Below are 19,660 nucleotides of genomic sequence, written 5' to 3'. Positions count from 1 at the left end.
GGTAGATCCAATGTCTGTACTTCTGGTTCCACTATCGGAATGTTTGGTTCTGGATTTTGAAGATCCTTGATGTTTGCTTCTACATCATCTTCACTATCCAGTTCCAAGTGGATCCTGTCTAACCTGTTACTTAAATCAGACGTGTTAGATATTTCAGGAGCACTGCTGTCTTCATCAAAGACAACATGAATCGACTCTTCAACATTAAGAGTTCTATTGTTGAAAATTCTAAAGGCTTTGCTTACAGCAGAGTAACCAAAAAATAGTCCAGCATCTGATTTTGAGTCAAATGCAGTTAAATGATTTTTGCCATTATTTAGTACAAAACATTTGCACCCAAACACATGAAAATAAGATACATTGGGATTTTTCCCTTTCCATATTTCATAAGGGGTCTGATTATGCCTTTTGTTGACCATAGATCTGTTTTTCGTGTAACAAGCAGTGTTAATAGCTTCAGCCCAGAAGCGCTGTGAGATTTCTGCATCTGCTAGCATTGTTCTAGCTGCTTCTTTTAGAGTTCTATTTCTCCTCTCAGCTACTCCGTTTTGTTCAGGAGTTCTGGCAGCCAGATCACTTCTGATTTTAATGATGGAAGTAGATTTTTCATTTTGAATCCTTTTCAGAAGCTTGATCAGAAGGCTACTGGTTTGCTCTTTTCCTGCGAGAAATAATACCCAAGTGAATCTAGAAAAATCATCAATAACACCAAGAGTATATTTCATTCCCCTAAGCTCATGATAGGGATTGGATCAAATAGATCCATATGCAATAATTCCAGACATCTTGAAGTTGACTTTTTATCTCTGTTCTTGAAACTAGATCTTATCTGTTTCCCAAGCTGACAAGCATAACAAACATGATTTTTAACAAAATTAATATCAGGTAGGCCATCAACTATATTCTGCTTCTTGAGATGATTGATTGACTTGAAATTCAGATGATTTAATTTCTTGTGCCATAGCCAGTGTTTATTACTAAGAGAGGCAACCAAGCATGTAGGATTGTTGACATGATTTGAGTTCCAAGAGACTCTGTAGGTGTTGCCTTCTCTCTTTTCAGTTAATACAGCAGTTTCAGCAGAATCTTTAACTACACATGAGTGCTTCTGAAAAGCTACGGAATAACCATTATCACATAGTTGACTAATGCTAATTAGATTGTAACAAAGATTGTCAACTAATAACACATCATTAATAGTTATGTTACCATGGATAATCTTACCTTTACCCACGGTTTTACCTTTTGAGTTGTCTCCAAAAGTTATCTTTGGTCCAGTGCAACTCATTATCTCGGAAAGTAGGTTTTTCTGTCCAGTCATGTGTCTGGAACATCCATTGTCCAGATACCATGTAGAGTTACTGATTTCTGTTTTCTTCTGCTGTTCCTCTTCAGATGTCGAGGTTGAATCAGTGTCTGCCATGAGACATTTAACTTCTTCTGCATCACTGTCACTGGAATGACTTTCTGAATCAGATGACTCAGAACTGGAGTCTGCCCATTTGGACTTGCTTTCTTCAGCAATCATTGCTTTTCTATCTCTTCTGGACTTTTTGTCATTTCTCTTGTGATCTTTTCTCTTCTGGTCATCCTTCTTTGGTTTAGGACAATCAGCAATGAAGTGACCTATCTTTCCTGTAACGTACCGTACTTTTTACCGAAAAATTAAAAATTTTCTTAAACATAAAATTTCATAGGTCGTCACTTGTCATTTAACTTAATAATATTAAAATCAACATTCCCAACTAATATTTTCCAACAAAGTACTTATTTCAAATCATCTCACATTCAACATAAAAACATAATATTTTAAAGTTTTCATAAAACATAAACATAGTGGTCCTCGGGTTTAGCCTTCCGCTCAGTCCAAGTCTGCCCCTTGGTCGCCACCTTCTGTCTCCTCATCAATATACTCACCTGCATCGATCAAGTCTAGTGAGTCTAAAGACTCAACACAGTATAAACTGGGAATAACGAGTATTACATAATAAAACCACATACAACTTCAAAATATAACATATATACTTGAAACTTAAACTTTGCGTAATAAACTTGAACTCTTAATAAACTTAAACTTTCATAATAACTTTGAACTCTCATAAACTTCTTTGAACTTGAACATACATACTTTGAAACTTGAACTTGCATAATAACTTGAACTTTCATAAACTTGAGCTTTGCATAAACTTTGAACATACATGCATACATAATATGACGTGCCATCACATAAACTTTTCTTTAAACATGATTTCATACTTCAACATACTTAACTTCATCATTTTGCGTAGAGGATGTTTCAAAGAAAGTGACCCATAACATAATAAATATCTGATCAGACAAACCACAGTACTGGGCTGACAGGGATGTATCCACTGCCACATACATGAGATCCCTGTTCATAATTTAACAGGCCAGTTGATCCACGTTCATAATTTAACGCTTCACAACCATGATCTAACCCGTTCATAATTTAACGGACGGATTGGTCCCCGTTCATAATTTAACACTTTCCAATCCTAACTTCAAACCCGTTCATAATTTAACGGGGTGGAGAGGTCCTCGGCCACGTTCACCGACTTCCAAACCCATTCACTTTTGGTCACAAGACATTTAGCATACCTCAAAAACTTCAAATATTTTCTTTGCACGTCATACATACTTACTTTGCATTGAGGGATTCGTTGGATGTCAATCGGGTCGTTGATGCAACATACTCATATGAATACATAAACTTAATTTGTACAACTTAAACGTAAATGTCATGCTTAATTCCAAGCTAAATAAATTCTTAGAACATTCTATAATTTCCCATGACATAACCCTGTAAAACATCATATTAAACCATGGTATAAAACCTCAAATCAAACCTTAAATAATAAAAGAATATACATAAAATCTGAAGGTACACGAACCCCGTCCCTAGGTCCATATCATGGTCCGTGTCCGTGCGCTTAAAAATTGTTGTGATGAAATAAGAAGGCACGGACACCGTGCCTACCTCCGTGTCCGGGTCCGTGTCCGCTCTGTTCGACAAATTATTTTATGAAAATTTTGCGACATGTCTATTCTCCCAATTAACACATAAGGCATCAAGATTCATCACTATGAGACCATTCTAGGACACCATAACAATGAACTAAACTTTTATAATCACCCTACAATTCATACGACCCAAAATATTGTCATTTATATTAAAGTTTATTTCTTACGACATCTTAATAATTCAAGCTCTTAACGACATGAATCAAAACCTCAAAAATACTCTAAACATCATTACTAACTTTCTTATATGCAGCAACGATCACCCGTCGTTCCCCAACAAAGCCTGCAACATAAAAACTTCAAGAACATATTAAAATTCATAACTTTCTTGAAACACGATTTGAGCAGTCATACTAAAAACACCATAACTCACTCGTTTTTAATCCAAATAACTCGAATTTTATATCAAATCGAACATATCGAAAAGATCTACGTTTTTGTAATAAAAGTTTTCTCAAAATATGTACCGAAAAATCGCAGTTTTCGAAAGAACAGCGAAACATGAGTTTTCGGATCTAAAAATAGCAGTCATACTAAAAACACCATAACTCACTCGTTTTTAATCCAAATAACTCGAATTTTATATCAAATCGAACGTATTGAAAAGATATACGTTTTTGTAAGTAAAAGTTTTCTCAAAATATGTACCGAAAAATCGTAGTATTTTACAGAACAACAAAAATGTGAATTTGGTGATCCAAAATTGTTTCAAACTTGATCTAGACGTGATTGCTCAAACTTCTACGCATCGTACATATAATTTTTGCATAAATAACAACACAACGCATAATATGACAAGATCGATGCATCAAGAACAGAATATACGTGCCTTTTGATATTTAAAATACCGTAACGACGATACCGAAGCGGAGATGATACGGGAGGCGATCCGGGACGAACGTAGCTCGATTTTCTTTGAAGAAAACTCACTAAAAGTATTGCTGGAAATTTCAGAGGAGGGCGATTGATGAAGGGGAGGTGAAGAGAAATAATGAAGAATGAAGTTTAATAGAAAGAAGTTTAAAAAAACTTTCTTTCTTTTAGTCAAATGCAATAATAGAAAAAATGTTGTGTTTGGTGTGTGTATATGTGACTTTACGTGTAGGTGGGTTTGTTGTGTGTAGGGGAAATAGTTACATGTATTATATGTATGTGGTGTGTGTTAATTAGGAAGTGTAAAGTATAAAAGTGTATAGGTGTGTGGTACCTATTTGTCAAAAAGAAATAAAAGAAACGTGTGGGTATGAATAAGCTAGTAGGACAATTGACTAATTAATATTACAAAAATATATCTAACAATTATTTGACATGCTAATAAAAATACTAATTAAATTGCTACTAAAATACTGGATTACATGTAAATCAAATAAATAGGAAATAAATTGCTTAATTGCATCATTATGGTGCTAATTAAAATGTTAACTAAATTATCAATTTAATTAAAATATTAATTAAAATACCATATAAAATATTATTTAGAATATTAATAAATTGCTAACTCATTATGATTTTTTTTATAAAATCTTCTAATTTGAAAATAAAATGTTCCAATACTAATTCTTTAAAAGTTTCAAAATCCTAACATCACTAAATACATGAACTAAATCATTAAATTACTAAAACTAAATAATTCATTTAAAATACCCCATCTTTAAAATAAAATACCGCATTAAAATTTACTAAAAATCGTCCCGATCTCCTTTCCTCGATCTCGCCTCGAATAATCGCCTGAAGTATAAAACTCAATAAAACATTTTAACGTGTTTCAATTAAACATTACTATTAAAATAATGCAAATTCTTAAATCATGAATTAAAACACAATTTAATGAAATAAACATGCATTAAAATCATTTAATAAAATACATAAAGAATTTAATAACTTACACGCACGTGGTCATATGGATTAAAAATTTTCAAGACATCACATTTCCACAGTTAAAGTATCCCATATCACCAGATGGTGAATCTTTCTTGAAGTTGCGATTGGGACCCTGATAAGTTCGATGGTTCTTCTTCATAAACCTGGATAATTTCTTTACAAATAAGGACATAGCATCACTACTGATTTGTTCAGCAGTCTTCTCCAATGTACTGTCAATGATCACAGTAGGTAATGCTTGAGGTACAACTGTAGCAACAATAGAGGAGGTGGTGGTAGTAGCAGTAATAGCAGTAGCAATAGCAGTAGCAGCAAGAGCCTTGGTAGGTAGACTTGAAGGCTCTTCTCCACTTCTTACTTCTAATTCAAACTCGTAAGCTTTCAAATCTGTAAACAAGTCGTGCAGTTCTAATTTTTTTAAATCTTTGGGCACTCTCATAGCCATTGTTTTAACATCCCATTCTCTGGGTAGGGCTCTCATCACCTTGAGAGCTATTTCTCTGTTGCTATGCTCTTTATCCAGAGCTGTAGCTCATTTACCAAGCTACTGAATCTTTCATCGAACTCATTTAGAGTTTCACCAGCTCTCATTTTTAGATTTTCGAACTTTTGCATTGCTACAGACAGTTTGTTTTCTTTCGTCTGCTCATTTCCCTCACATATCTGGATGAGCTTTTCCCAAATATCTTTTGCAGTAGAACACATTTTGATCTTGCTAAAAGTGTTCTTGTCGAGAGTTTTATATAATATATCCTTTGCAACATTATCAAGGTTGGCCTTCTTCTTATCTTCGCTGGTACATTCACTTCTTGATTTTTCAATCATCTGTGGTGCGCCTCCAGTAACAGCAACAGCTGTGTTAGGCTTTAATATTTTTAATGGACCATCTGTGATGACATACCACATGTCATCATCTTGTGCTGCAAGATGAGCTTGCATTCTAATCTTCCAATCATCAAAATATTCCTTAGAGAACATAGGGATCTTGCTAAAGTGTGCCATCTGTTGTAGATTTTCACGAACAAGAATAACCTGGCTCTGATACCAATTGTTGAGGATCGAAGTTGAGTTTAGAGAGGGGTGAATAAACTCTACTCGTTTTTCCATCTCTTTGTGTGAGGTACTAAAATCCTGTTAGAGATAGTAGTATATCTTGTTGCGTATACCTTCACCTAGATTACAATAATACGTGCAGAAACAATCTGATGAAGTAAGTGAAAGACAATAATGACAGTAGGCAGTAGTTGTTTATGGAAGTTCGAAGATGAAATCTTCTACGTCTCCCCTTCTTTTGTTTCCAGAAGGTATAACTAAAAGACTTTGGATATTACAGTACAAATCTTGTACACACCCACTTCAGAAGGACTTACATCTCAGCCTACTGAAACTCTTAGTTACTCAACTCAAAAAGAATGTGATACACAAGATTCTGAAAAGACTCTTTTCAGATTGCAATCTCTTCCTGATAAAGTATAAGTGTTGTAAAATATTGTGAAGAGAGTAAGAATCAGTAGCACAGGATGATCTTCAAAAGATCAGATATTTGCTATGAAGCGTGTGCTACTTTTCTTTGTGTTGAACTCTAAGTAATCAAGGAATTTCGGGGTTGTCTTGTTGAGTGAAAATAACTTTGATCTTTGAAAAGATATTATGCGTAGAGTTGATGTCGTATAAGGGTTTGTTCCATGTATATATACGACTGAGTTCAACGATCATAAACAGAAGATGTCTTCAGATCTCTGATAGAGTCAGCTTTATTACCAAAAATGGTTACTGCAGAAAAGCTATAAAACAATCAGTTCTGTTTTATACTAAACTTGGTAAAGTGCATTAAATGACTCCGTATAGTATTTAATGCTGCAATTAATACTGGTACTTGGTAACCTTAACGGTAACATTTAAAGTAGTCACGTTAGACAACATCTTCTACTGATTCTGTTTTTCTATCCTTTCTACTGCTTTTGTTTTACTAGACCAGTAGCTTCTGATTTCTTGTTGTCTACTGTTTTCTTGAGAAATGCTACTGGTTTGCTGGTTTTTATTTACATCGCCACAACTAAATTCATATCTATCAGAATATATCATGCCGATCAAATTTCAAGAAACATACATAATGTATTTTTAAGCAATTGTGGATATACTTACGAAGAACAATTATATCGATATTTATATCAAATAGTACACTTATGAAATGAAAGTGTATAGCAAAAACCCACTTACCTGATGATACTCTTCAAAGATTTGAGGGAAATTCAATTAAAATTCTGACACGAAAGCTGTTGGTCTGCGTCGAATCGGACAAGAATTCGGCTGCTGCGGTGCTTCGAAAATGAACAAGAATGAGTTGCTGAAATGCTGCTAGAAGGTGTGATTTCTCCTACCCTTTGGCCACTATTTATAGGCTCATGGATGTCAGGTGAAAAGGCTACCATTACAACCATGTTTATGGCCTTCTTAATGGCCTTAAACACCATTAACATGTTGTTATGCTCTTCAAATTCATCTTTGAATTCATGGCTTGAATGTGTTTAGAATTCATGGCTTTGCGTGTTAATTATTTGGGTCTTCACAGATATTCTCGGCGTTGCCTACTTGTCCAGCCAGAATGCCAATAAGAAAACAAATGAAAAAGGACAAAATATATGTTTCATTAAACAAAAAGGGAAAATACATTGTGTCCGGAAGCCCGGGAAGAAAAATAAAACATATTATCTAAGCCTCTGAGTCTGGTTTATCTTTCTCTTCCTCTTTATCCTCCAAGAGAGAGGCAACAGCTTTAAACAGGTCAGGAAAATCTTCTCGGTCAAGAGGAACAAGGCCTTCCTCTTGGAACTGCTCGAGACATTTGTTGAAGCCCAGGTCAAAATAAACTAAGGCTTTGTGAGCCACCATTTTCGACAACTCCTGGGACTTCAAAAATTGAGTCATCTTGTCTTCCTGGGAAGTCTTCGAAAGCTCCAGAGCAGCAATTGCCTCTTCATCTCGAGCCCGAGAAGAATCTGCTTATTCCTGGGCCGCTCGCGCCTCTAGACAAGCGGTCTCTAATTTAGAATCATACTCCTTCCGGGATGATTCCAACTCGGATTGGGTCGTAGCAAGCTCCGCTTGGGCCAGATCCAACTGCTGTTTCCAAGTAGCCTTTTACCGGTGTAAATCTTGCTCGTGAAGCCCTTTTATCTTGACCACTTTTACCAGAAGTTGGTCGTGCATTCCTGAGCGGTGGCAGCTTGGGAATTTGCTCTCTTTGCTGTAGCAGCCAGCTGCTCATAAGTCGAGATGAGCATCTGCAAGCCCTACAATCAGAAAAATGATTAAGAATTGGCACATGACCGAGAAAAAAAAATAAAGGCAACTTACTGAGAAGGACAGAGCAATCCTCTCGTAAATTTTTTGGTTGGGATGAAGTCTCCTGAGATGCTCGACTTCTTCGGGACCAAGAAGACCCTGCACCATCCTGGTAAGATCAGTGTTGATTTCGTCGCCAAAAATGTTTGGCAAGACTAGGGGAACTTCACCTTGTGAAGCAAAAAGACTGGTAGGTGAGCCGGTTGGGAGGTGTGACTAGGCATGTTTCTCGGGCCCTTCCTCGAGTATGGTGATCAAGGGAGCCGTTTCAGTAATTGGTTCCCGAGAGGTTTTCTTCTTGTGGTGATTCAAAGGAACCGGATCATCATCGCTGATAAAGGCAGTGGTCCCCTCCACGTTTGGGGCAGTTTCCTCCTGGGACTCCACCTCAGCCCAGACCCGGCGTTCCTCTTGCTCCTGAGCTTGCCGAGCCCTTTACTCCGCCCGAGCTTGCTTTTGTTCAGCCTTTTTCAGGGTGACCGCTTCAAGAAGACTAGCCTTGATAATCTCTTCCTCTTCTGCACCAAAGATAAGAGTGAGAAAAAAATAAAACATAAAGAAATGATTGAGATCAAGGGAAAGTATTTTACCAGCCTGTGGAGCATGACCAAATTCATATATTATCTAGTCCATAGGGTCTTTAGGTTGGGGCCCTATCCCATAATGAACAAGATTCCCACCCCACCCCTCGATCAACATTGATGATAGAAAGCACTGGCCCTCCATGACGTCCCGGGCTTGGGTAAAATAGGGAAGAGATTTGAAGTCCCGAGGGAGTTCAGACTGCTCCGACATTGAAAGAAAGAAGCATGTCGAACAGGTAAGGGGGGTGGGGAGTTGTAGAAAGAAAAATTTAGTTTTCCACCCCTTCAGAGAGGAAGGGATGTCTGTCAGAAAGTGAGAGTTCATCCGGGCCATAAAAGAAAAGACCCCATCATTGAATCGGCATAAATAAAAGAAATGAAAGACGGAAGGATTAATTAGAAGACTCTTCATACAGAACAAAATAAAAGTAGCTGCCATAATCCTAAAAGCATTAGGGTGGAGATGATTAATTGGGACCCCAAAGAACCGGGCAACCCCTTCGAAAAAATAGTGAACCTTCATTGGAAACTGAAGCCCATTCTTAAGTTGTTCTACAAAGAAGGCTTGTAAGCCCGGTGGTAGGGTGTTTGGGTGATCGTTGGGCTCGAGGATGATTATTTTGTAATTAGTAGGGATTGAGCCTAGAGATCTAATGTCTTCAGAGGCCCCGTGATGAATGGTAGAAGTTACTGTAGAGAACCACAAGGGCCCTGTAACCTTGTCTTTCCCTCTGTCCCGGGAACCAGCTAGTCGGGAAGAAGATGTCGTAGTCTTTTGTTTTTTTGGAAGAGGACAGAAAGTTGGAATTGGGATGTCTATAGGGATGTGGACGGAAGTCTCAGAAGGGGTCGGGGAGTTGTTCTCTGACAAGCCCTTGACGTTCTTACCAGAGATGGAAGAAGTGGAATTCGACTTTGCTATCTCTGACACCGATCCAAGTGGTTGGCCAAATCATCGGAGGAGGATGTGAATAATGTGTGAATCACAACCATCACTTGGTTACATTGGTCCCTTTATTGAATCACACTGACTTAAGCATCAGAATGGCCACGCCGGATACCCTTCTGGTGCTCATTCACGTGTCTTCTTGATCGCAGGTCTCTATAATTACCCGAGAAAGAAACCTATGGTTCAGATATTCACACTACTCCTATTTCCCTCATCATCTTGATAGCAGATCCGGTGGAGCGCCCGACCCGGCTCCTCCTTTTTCTCGGATCGAATCAATCATATATCTCACTAAGTAAATGTAGAATAAGTCAATTATTAGCTTATCATACTTTCAGAGGTGAACCGAGATAAGAACGAAGACATTAGAAAAAGTTGAACCACGAAAACTTGATGAGAGAATATGTAAAAAATGGTTGAAGAAAATTTGTAGATGGAAGATAATAAATTCAGTGCAAAATTAGAGATTTTGCATACAAATTGAATAAAATTTTACAGAATATTTTCCTAAATTGTCACCGTTTTTAATTGTAAACTTGAATTTTTTTTAGGAAAAACTATTTTTCTCTTATATGTTTGTCTTTTTGTGATTTAATTTGGTCACCTATATTATAAAATTTTAGTTTTATTTCTACATTATCAATTTTAGTCCATTTTACTGATGTGACACTATATATGTTGGGATCAGATTAAAGTTTAGAGGGGTTGAATTAACACTTTTGAAAATTTTCTAAACTTTGAACCGTTTTTATCAGTTTTTAGATTCCTAATAAATATTATCGAACGACTAGTTTTGTTGGAGCACTGAAAATTTAATCAAGTTCGAAAATGGTCCAACTTTACTAGTGATGAACTATATAATGCAATCGATAGTTAACAAGATAAAACTTGAAAATAATATGCAAGAACATAATGTGCGTAATGAAATGATACAGATATTTTAATGGATGTTCGGAGTAACACTCTTGTAGAGCCCAAAATCAGTACACGTAAAACTCGTGCATTTATTTAAATTGCTAAATTATTTATTTAGTTTTAAAATGATTTTTTTTTGCGATGCATGATGTTTTTCTTTGCATTATTTTTAAATTATTACATGTTTATTTGTTGCACGTTAAAATTTTTTCTTGTGTTTTATGTTTCAGACGAATATTCGATGCGGGATCAGGAAAAGAGACCGGTGACGATTTAGGTGATTTGTGAAAATGTGATATTTTATTGTTCAGTCAAGAATTTAGTATTTTAAATGATTTATGAAGTTTTTAGCATTTTTAAAGCCTAATTTAATTTATTAGGTGACTTATAGATTTTAAACTTTTAAAGTTTATCGCATGTGTATTTTATTTTTAATTAGGAGATTTTAATAAAGTTAGTGTTGGTTTAACATTTTAATTAGCATGTTAATTAATTTTTCAAGCAATTTTCTTCCCATGAATTTACTAAAACTCACGAACACACACACGTTCAGCACACACAACACACACACACACAGACACATTTCATTTCATTTTTTTGAGAGGAAAATATAGGGTTCTCGGTGCACTCCAGCCGCCATCCTTCCCTTCGAATTATTTCAGCAAATTCATGTCCATTTTCTTCAAGAAACGTGTCACAATCGTCCCGGATCGGTCCTCACATCTCTCCGCTTCGGTATCGCTGTATCGTGAGTTTTAAATATTAAATGCATGTATATTCTTTTGTTTTTGCATCGATCTTGTCATACTATATGTTTTGATATTTATTTGTGTACAAAAATCCATATATGTTATGCAAAGTTTGAGCAAAAATGGTTGGATCGATTTTGAAACGATTTTTAGATCTTAAAAACTGAGTTTGATGTCATTTTGATCACTGAGAATTTCGGCCAATGTTCTGGAAAAACTTTCAAAATATAAAACGTAGTATTTTTTGATACATTCGATTTGACAGTAAAGCCCTTGTGGCGCTGTAGTGCTAGAGTTGTGGCCTTGCTAGCACCGCGACGCTAGTGCCTAGCGCCAGCGCCTAGGCGTTTGTCCATCCATGTCTTCAATTTTTGGGGAAATGTTCACACTTCATATAGAGATTATTTTGGGATTCGATGTCATGGTTTAGTACGATGATTAAACGAGGTTAAGTCTCGAGTGATTTAGAACGTCATAAGTCAATTGTTTATTTCGGTGGTGAGCACGACTATTACGTCTAAGTTATGGAAATTAAGTACATGCAAAAGTGTTAGTATACGCAGCAGTAGCCCAAGTGAGATATTATGAATCTCTCAACGCCATGTAAGTATGTTCGACGTGCAAAATAAAATGTTTATGTTTTTTAGGTATGCGAAATATCTTGTGACCATATATGAACGGGTTTGGAAGCCGGTGAATGTGGCTGGGGACCTCATCACCCCGTAAAGCATGACCGGGTTTAGATCAAGATTAGAAAGCGGTAAAACATGACCAGGGATCAATTCACCCAGTAAGCATGACCGAAGATCTCATGTATGTGGTAGTGGACATCTCTGTCAGGCCAGTACTCTGGTTTAGTCTGATCAGGCTCACTATATTATGGGTCACTTGCTTTGAAACACATCTCTATGAAAAAAAATGATGATGATTATGTATGTTCATGTATGTATGATGCAAGTACGTTTATGAAAATGTTTATGAAAGGTTTTACGATATGATGTCACATCTATGTTTATGTAAGTATGTACACTCTATTTTAAAGTGCATGTGGTTTTATTACGTCTTATTTGTTATTCTCAGTTTATACATGTTGAGTCTTTAGATTCACTAGACTTGATCGATGCAGGTGAGGACGAGTTTGAGGAGGCGAGAGGTGGGGACCATTGAGTCGGCTCGGACTGTGCGGAGGCTAAATTCGATGACTGCCTATGTTTTCAAGAATTTTCAAGCATGTTAATTTAGTTACTTTGATTTTATGAACTATTTCACGATGTTTAAATGAGTACTTTTTGGCAAACTTTGTCTATAATCGTTTTATTTCAAATATTTTAGACGAGCAGTTTATTTTTATCGCAATTTAAAATATTATTATTTATTTATTTACGAAAATTTTTATCTTTCCGCAAATTTTAATTAGTTCAAAATGCAGTACGTTACAACTCTCACATCAACTCTTCTTCCACTTAGGAAGGTCGATTCACTAAAAAACTGGTTTTACAACGTCTTTTAACAACCTACTTCAAACTAAAACTTATTGCTGCATAAACTAAAACTATTAATGATCATTTTACAAGATCTATGTGTTTTAATTGAATAATCTAGTATATCATTGGTACTAGTTAATTCAGTCAAGTGTAAAGTACATGGGATGCACGTAGCATAACATAAACACAAAAAAGTTTGTTATAGGTTGAGACATGCACTAAATGGGAGATTTTGTTAGCCCCGTCATTTTTTTCTTTTTAGCAAGTGAGAAGTTTGTTATTATTAAATCTTGAACATGATATCTTGTTCCAAATGCGAGATCTTGGCGTCAGATGGATTATATGTCATTGGAAATTAGTGTGATTGTTTCACAAATTAAAGAAGGTGTAATTAGTTATTATTCTAGGAATGTGATTTTACCTACATTGGTTTTCACTTTAATATATGAATTCAATAATCTATTACCATTCATGTCTCGGGTTAATTAGGTTCTTATACTCACGTAGCATTTTGTCATGCATAGCTTTTATTTCCTATGTTTCTATAGGTGACCAGCTTTAATACCTTTTTTTTCACGCCCTAGACTCAAGCCAGCACAAGCGCGACTACACAATGAGCTCTTATAGAAATTAATTTGTATTCGTCTTCACTTAACGAAAATGGTATTCGAGTTGTCATATTAATAAATTATATCTCTTTATAAACTCATTTTAATTCTTTAATTTTTTCCATTTGAGGCAAGAGAATCACAAAAATGATTTTTGTGGTCCACTAACTTATTCAATTTTGTATTTTGGTCTACTAAGTTTTCTAATTTTTTATTTGGTACACTAACTTTTAATTTTTTGTTTTTTCTAATTGCTGACATGAAAATGAAAAACCCGACATTTTTGGTGGGCCATCAGCATTTTATAGTTACGCATCATCACTTTCTACTATCACATCAACACTCACAAAATAGGACCGAAAGCTAAAAAAATTCAAAGCTAATGCTCCAAAACAAAAATTTTAAAACTTAGTGGAGCAAACTCAAATTATGAAAAAATTATCATAATAATATGACAATGGTTTACATAAATTAATTTAATTTAGCTACACTAAGATATAATCATAAATTAATTTAATTTTCTACGCAAATTTTAAAAAAAAATCTTATATTGATTTTTTGTTGAGGCGTGACAATTAGATAATAACAATTTTTTTTCTTATTTTTAAATAACGTTTTTGGGTTCTTAATTTCATTTCTAAAACTTAAAAAACCGAATCATGTATAAAAAAAATAATTAAATTCCTATAAGTACCTTTTTCATGAACTCACAATGCAGCAACATGCAACAAGAAAATCATTACAACAATAAACTCAGAATTCAGAAGCCATCGGTCCCATAACATGGACACAGAACAACAAACGAAACACAAATTTAACGGACAAAACATTACCAAAGATAGAATAATTTGTACTAAATTTGGACAAGTTGTTCAAATATCTTCATAGCTGGAGCAGGCAATCCAAGAAGCACATTGATAGTTTTCCTTTCTTTACCATGAGAAAGAAACAGGATCACTTCTTTTTCGGGGAGAACGACTGGCCCTGATAAGGTAGGTTCACCCCAACCGAAATCGGTGGTATGGAAGGATAGCCTAGACCAAGTGGTGATCAGCAAAGTTGCAGCCAAAGAAGGCCTAGCTCGAGTCGCCTCGAAGTAGTCGATAGCAGATCTAATGTAACTTTCTGTCACCATTTTAACAGCTTCCTGAACTAGGTTCACGGTGAAAGAAAGCGGGTTTTGGACTATTTCCCCTGCATTGCACAGTGAGTTTGTTAAAACGATAGCGTTCCCGAAGTACTTATCCGGTATGGGGGGATCGAATCTTGGCCTTCCATCGACTGCGAATAGAAGTTTAGTTTGTTGGTTTGGATTGAGGTTCAAGGCCTCGGTTCGAGCCCTCCAAACGAATGCCGACAAGGCTTCGAATGTGGTGCAGTGTGCTAGCGTTTGGTCCTCTAAGGCCAAACTTTTGATGTGTTGGAGCTTTTCGTGGTCGAAACAGAAGGATCTGTAATGCATTTCTTGATTGTAGAGCTGAGCAGTGTTTGATATGTCTTCAATCTCCGCAAATTCATTGTGTGGGAATTCCCATTTAGGCGGATCTCTTGATTTGAGGATGGTTCTATCCGTGAATGGAGGGATTTTCGGTGGAAAACCTCTGGCTGTTTCACCCCAAGAATTCACAAATTCCATTGCACCAATTCCGTCAAACATACAATGGTTCATACACAATCCTAGAACAAAACCTCCACATTTGAACTTCGTTACCTGCGACATAGTTACAAGAAATAATTTACACAATAACTAAGCATCACTGATAAACCTCTGGGGGCAGAATCAACTATCATCGGGTCAACACGGATAGCATAACTCGAATATACCGAATCAAATAATCATGTGTCTACAGTCCAATAGTATTGGGTGGATAAAAGCTGTTAAAATGAGCCATTGTGTGCCTAGCTCGGCTTTTCGATCGATGAAAAATATTATGATCATGTTCTGGTTACACAAATAATCGTTGAGTAAATGAAACACTCACTGTCTAATAGAGTAGAAGTCATGGGCAAGAGCGATGGTAATGACTCATGCATATGTTTTATCAAAAAAGAAATGAGGTTCCATCCCATTTTTGTAATTGATTCTCAGAGTTTTATAGTCCTGTCTAAGCGAAGGGCGGGGCAAGAGAGCAGGTATCGTCGTCGGAGCCTGATGTTTGGGGTCACAATTTGCTACCAAGGGCTGCGTGGCTCAACCACTCTGAGCCAAGATCATCGTGCTCAATAAACTGAGTCACTGCTACCGTGCTCGTTGTGACCGCTTAGAACTACATTGTTTACTGGATTCTACTCTATTAAAGACCAAAAGATCATTGAAAAGATGCAAAAGAAGCTTGCCTAGAGTAGTATATACCTGAGCCACCAGAGGAGGAATTTCCAATATATGCCTTGCTCCTGGAATCTCATAAACAAGCTTCCCCAGAGTCTCCGGATCCGGTTTCGTAATATCGCCTAGCGCTTCAAGATCACAGTCGGCCTCAGCTTCAACGAAGACAGCTCCCTCAGACGAACAATCAATGGCAAGTTTCATCTCGGGGCTAATCGTGAGACGCCCTGCCAGTGGATAATAATGCACCAGAACCTTCGACAACGCGTCCTTGATCACCTCAACCGCATTCTCATTGCCCTTCTCCTCTGACTTAAAGCAGTATATAGTACGTACGAGAACAGCAATATTCTGATCGAGATTCGACAAGAAGTATAGCCCTTTCGTTGTTTCATCCGCGGGAGGAACCAGAGCAGGCCGCCCTTGTTTGACGGTCAGTTGAAACACATTGCTGCTAGGATCCTCCATTTGATCAAGAAAAACTTCAACACTGAATCATAACATTAGAAAACAATCAAACAAACAGTTGATCACAAAAAATTCAAGTATTCGAATAAAAAATATGTAATTTCTTCTTAAGCCCACGATGAAAAATCTACCTGTTGATGCAAACTGGATCAAGAATCTGAGAAAAACACACACACTGGATTGATTCAGTGTGTATCTATATATATAGGAAACATTGAGCTAGGTGTTTAATAAATTTTAGAAATTGATCAGCTTTGGTTAACAAAGATTGAAAGGGACTTGTGCTTTAATTTTTTTCATACGCAAAGATTTGTTAATAGAAATAATATAATATATGTAACATATCTACGGTTTACAAGATTCTTCTCCTGCCATTTTCAAGATTTTTATGCTTTGTGAGATTATGCATATGTAATATGGTTGTGGTAGGCTAACAAAATATCACCAGTAAGAAAAAAATTTGGCGTGGGAGATTAGTAGACTTGCGATGATTGTTTGGTGGGGTTGGCATCCAAATTACTTGCTTCCGAGAGTGAGTCTATGTCACTGTGTGTGTGTGTGTATATATATATTTTTAAAAATATTTTAATAAATTATTTTTTATATATAAATATGTATAGTTGAAATATTTTAATAAACTATTTTTGTTAGTATAGTTGAATTACACTTATTTTTAATATGTATTTGTTATTCAACTAACCTCCACAGCACATTGCCATTGATTATTCTTTTTCCTTCAAAAAAAAAGAAAAGAAAGTGAAAAATGAAGAAAAATATAGTAAAGACATTGATTGATTACTCATTCTTGATTTGTCTAATATTTGATTTAAGTTCTACAAATGATTAATGTCATGTACGATTGTTTTATCAAAATATATTGATTTATCATTTTTATATTATGTATCAATTATCATCATATCCAGAAGACAGAGTATCACCTTTTGGTTATGGTGGTATCAGCCCAACCTAATTAAAAAATTAGTAATGAATATTTTTTATTTTTTGTGGCATACCCACTTTATTATATATTTTCCTCATTTAAACAAATAATAAAATTGTTTGTTTAAAATATATATTAAAAAATATCGATTTATAGACAATATTAAAAAATATATTTGAAATAAATAATACACGGGTTTAAAACAAAGAATAATGAGTCAGATTTCAACCAAAAAAAAAAAATATCTCTTTTCACAATTCTTCTTCCATCTCCCAGATATTCCCAAAAAAGTTTCCCAAACCGGTTGCGCCACTTTGACAGGCCGATTTCCTGCGGTCAATCTGAAATTTAAGCTAAATTTTGATTTGATTTATGCGATTTTGGTTCGATTAATTGATATTTGTTATATGATTGGTTGTAGATACAAACTTTTAATAGTAGTTCTTTTGTGAGACAATCTCACGTAATTTTATCTGTGATATCGATCAATCATATCGATATTCACAATAAAACTAATAATTTTACTGACTCAAATAAGATATCTGTCTCATAAAATACGACCCATGAGACCGTCTCACACAACATTTTGCCAACTTTTAATCTATTGGAGGCATCAGTCGAATTTTGAAATTTATTTGGTTATTTTTTAAAATTTCAGCCTATGATATTTCAGGATTTTCGAATTTTAGTCTCAGGTTATTCAAGTTTGTTAAATAAAATTTTCAGAAATTATAATTTGACGAGTTTTTTTAACTAAAAATGTTGACTCAGATGATTTATGAAAATCGCGATTTTGGAATTTTAAATTCTTAAGTTTATTGCTTGGAAATTAGGCTTGATCGAAATTAGGATTTTTTAACTTCCTAGTTAAATTAATTCTGTAACTGCAAATATTTTCTGAAATTTGTTTTTTTTTTTTTTATAATGGCATGTACAATTTCAATAATGTTTTTACTCCATGTTTTTTAATGTATTGAATATTAAATACTTTTGTTCAATATTTTCGAAATTTTAATGTTCACATCCTTTTTATTTTTTATTTATATATTTTAATTTATTTATTTACGTACCAATTACAGTCTAACACGAACCGGAGTTAGCTCCAATTATTTTTGAATCTTAGCTTCGCCCCTATCTATCCACGACGATTTCTTGGTCGATTTCATGTAACATAAATTAAGCAATATTTGGTACACTTTGTCAAAGATTATTAACGTGTGGTGAATTACATGTCTCTTAACTTTTTGTTTTCCTTTTTCATAGAACAAGGCCCAAGATTTCGTAATTATGGTAATTATTTTAAGATGACTTTCGTTTGAATTATAATTATAATTTTTTTATTAAATTAGTTGTCGAAATATTTTGTAGTATAATATTAACATTTTATACTAATAACCTACAATAAAATTTAATCTGTTGTGATATGATAAAAACTTGATAAAATAAGATAATCAGTTTAGTTATTTTTATGTAATTTTTTTCTGATGATGGAACCCGCAACTACTACATTATAAAGAGTTTAGAATGATAACTTTTATGTAATAATATGTTTTTTGATAAATCAAAAGTATCTCATACACTAAGTTCCCTAAAAGTAAAAAAAACAGGCCATAAAATTAGAAATGTTATCTTATACAAATATAAAAATAAATGTTTCAGTCAAATAAAAAGGTGTAAGTCTCGTGAGACGATCTCAAAAATCTATTCTGTGAGATGAGTCAACTCGATCCTTACTAAAATGAAAAAGTAATATTTTCAATATAAAATGTAACATTTTTCATGAATATGGTTAAGTTGGATATTCGTCTCACAAAATTGACCGAATCTCATGAGAATTTTGGCTGTCGTCATCAGTCTATGAAGAATCACCTCTGTCATTGACTTCTTCTTTGGCTGAATGCTTTCGCTTCTTCCCTGATCCAGAGACCAATTTTGGCTTCTATATTTCAGACAAGAGCAGTTCAACAAATAAAACCAAAGAAGAGGCATGTGGTCAAAATTTGCAGGCATGAACTTGTCAAAAACTGTTTTGAGTAAGATCTACATTGTTGAAATGAAGTTGCAACTAAGAACTCCTTCCAGAAAACATAAAACCGAGACTCCCCAAAAATTCATTTTTCATTGATTCTTCAATCAACTATTTTAGTTTATTTATTTCACCATTTAATTTGTGAATCATTTTGTTGAACTTTTATTTAATCATTGTAGTAATAAACAATCATCCAAACTATCGTTGCTAAGGGTTGAATAACTGAGAATAACAATTGCAAAATATAGTCTCTAGAGGAACGATACTCGTACTCTCGTAAATTATATTATTAATTGACATCGTACACTGCCATTATTTCGAACTTGAATATTATAAATTT

The 19,660-nt window shown here is 34.9% G+C and overlaps 1 protein-coding gene across 1 annotated transcript; it reads right to left on the bottom strand.

Annotated features, from left to right (window-relative positions):
* Nucleotides 1-14,221: 14,221 nt before the first annotated feature.
* Nucleotides 14,222-16,636, bottom strand: LOC140822891 (omega-hydroxypalmitate O-feruloyl transferase-like). Its single transcript, XM_073183844.1, has 3 exons — nucleotides 16,483-16,636; nucleotides 15,911-16,373; nucleotides 14,222-15,268 (listed from the first exon to the last, which is right to left on the bottom strand). Exons 2-3 carry the CDS (start codon nucleotides 16,349-16,351, stop codon nucleotides 14,411-14,413), a joined length of 1,299 nt encoding a protein of 432 aa, XP_073039945.1. The 5' UTR covers nucleotides 16,352-16,373; nucleotides 16,483-16,636; the 3' UTR covers nucleotides 14,222-14,410.
* Nucleotides 16,637-19,660: the final 3,024 nt, after the last annotated feature.

The sequence above is a fragment of the Primulina eburnea genome, chromosome 2 (genome assembly GCF_022965805.1).
Source record: "Primulina eburnea isolate SZY01 chromosome 2, ASM2296580v1, whole genome shotgun sequence".
Classification (NCBI taxonomy): Eukaryota; Viridiplantae; Streptophyta; class Magnoliopsida; order Lamiales; family Gesneriaceae; genus Primulina; species Primulina eburnea.
The sequence above is the reverse complement of the archived record's forward strand: the minus strand, read 5'-3'. Positions and strand labels throughout refer to the sequence as shown.

Coding starts and splice junctions, on each gene's coding strand:
- LOC140822891 (XM_073183844.1), bottom strand. CDS start 16,351: ATGGAGGATCCTAGCAGCAATGTGTTTCAACTGACCGTCAAACAAGGG. Junction 15,269..15,910: donor TTCCTCCTCTGGTGGCTCAG/GTATATACTACT, acceptor ACTATGTCGCAG/GTAACGAAGTTCAAATGTGG.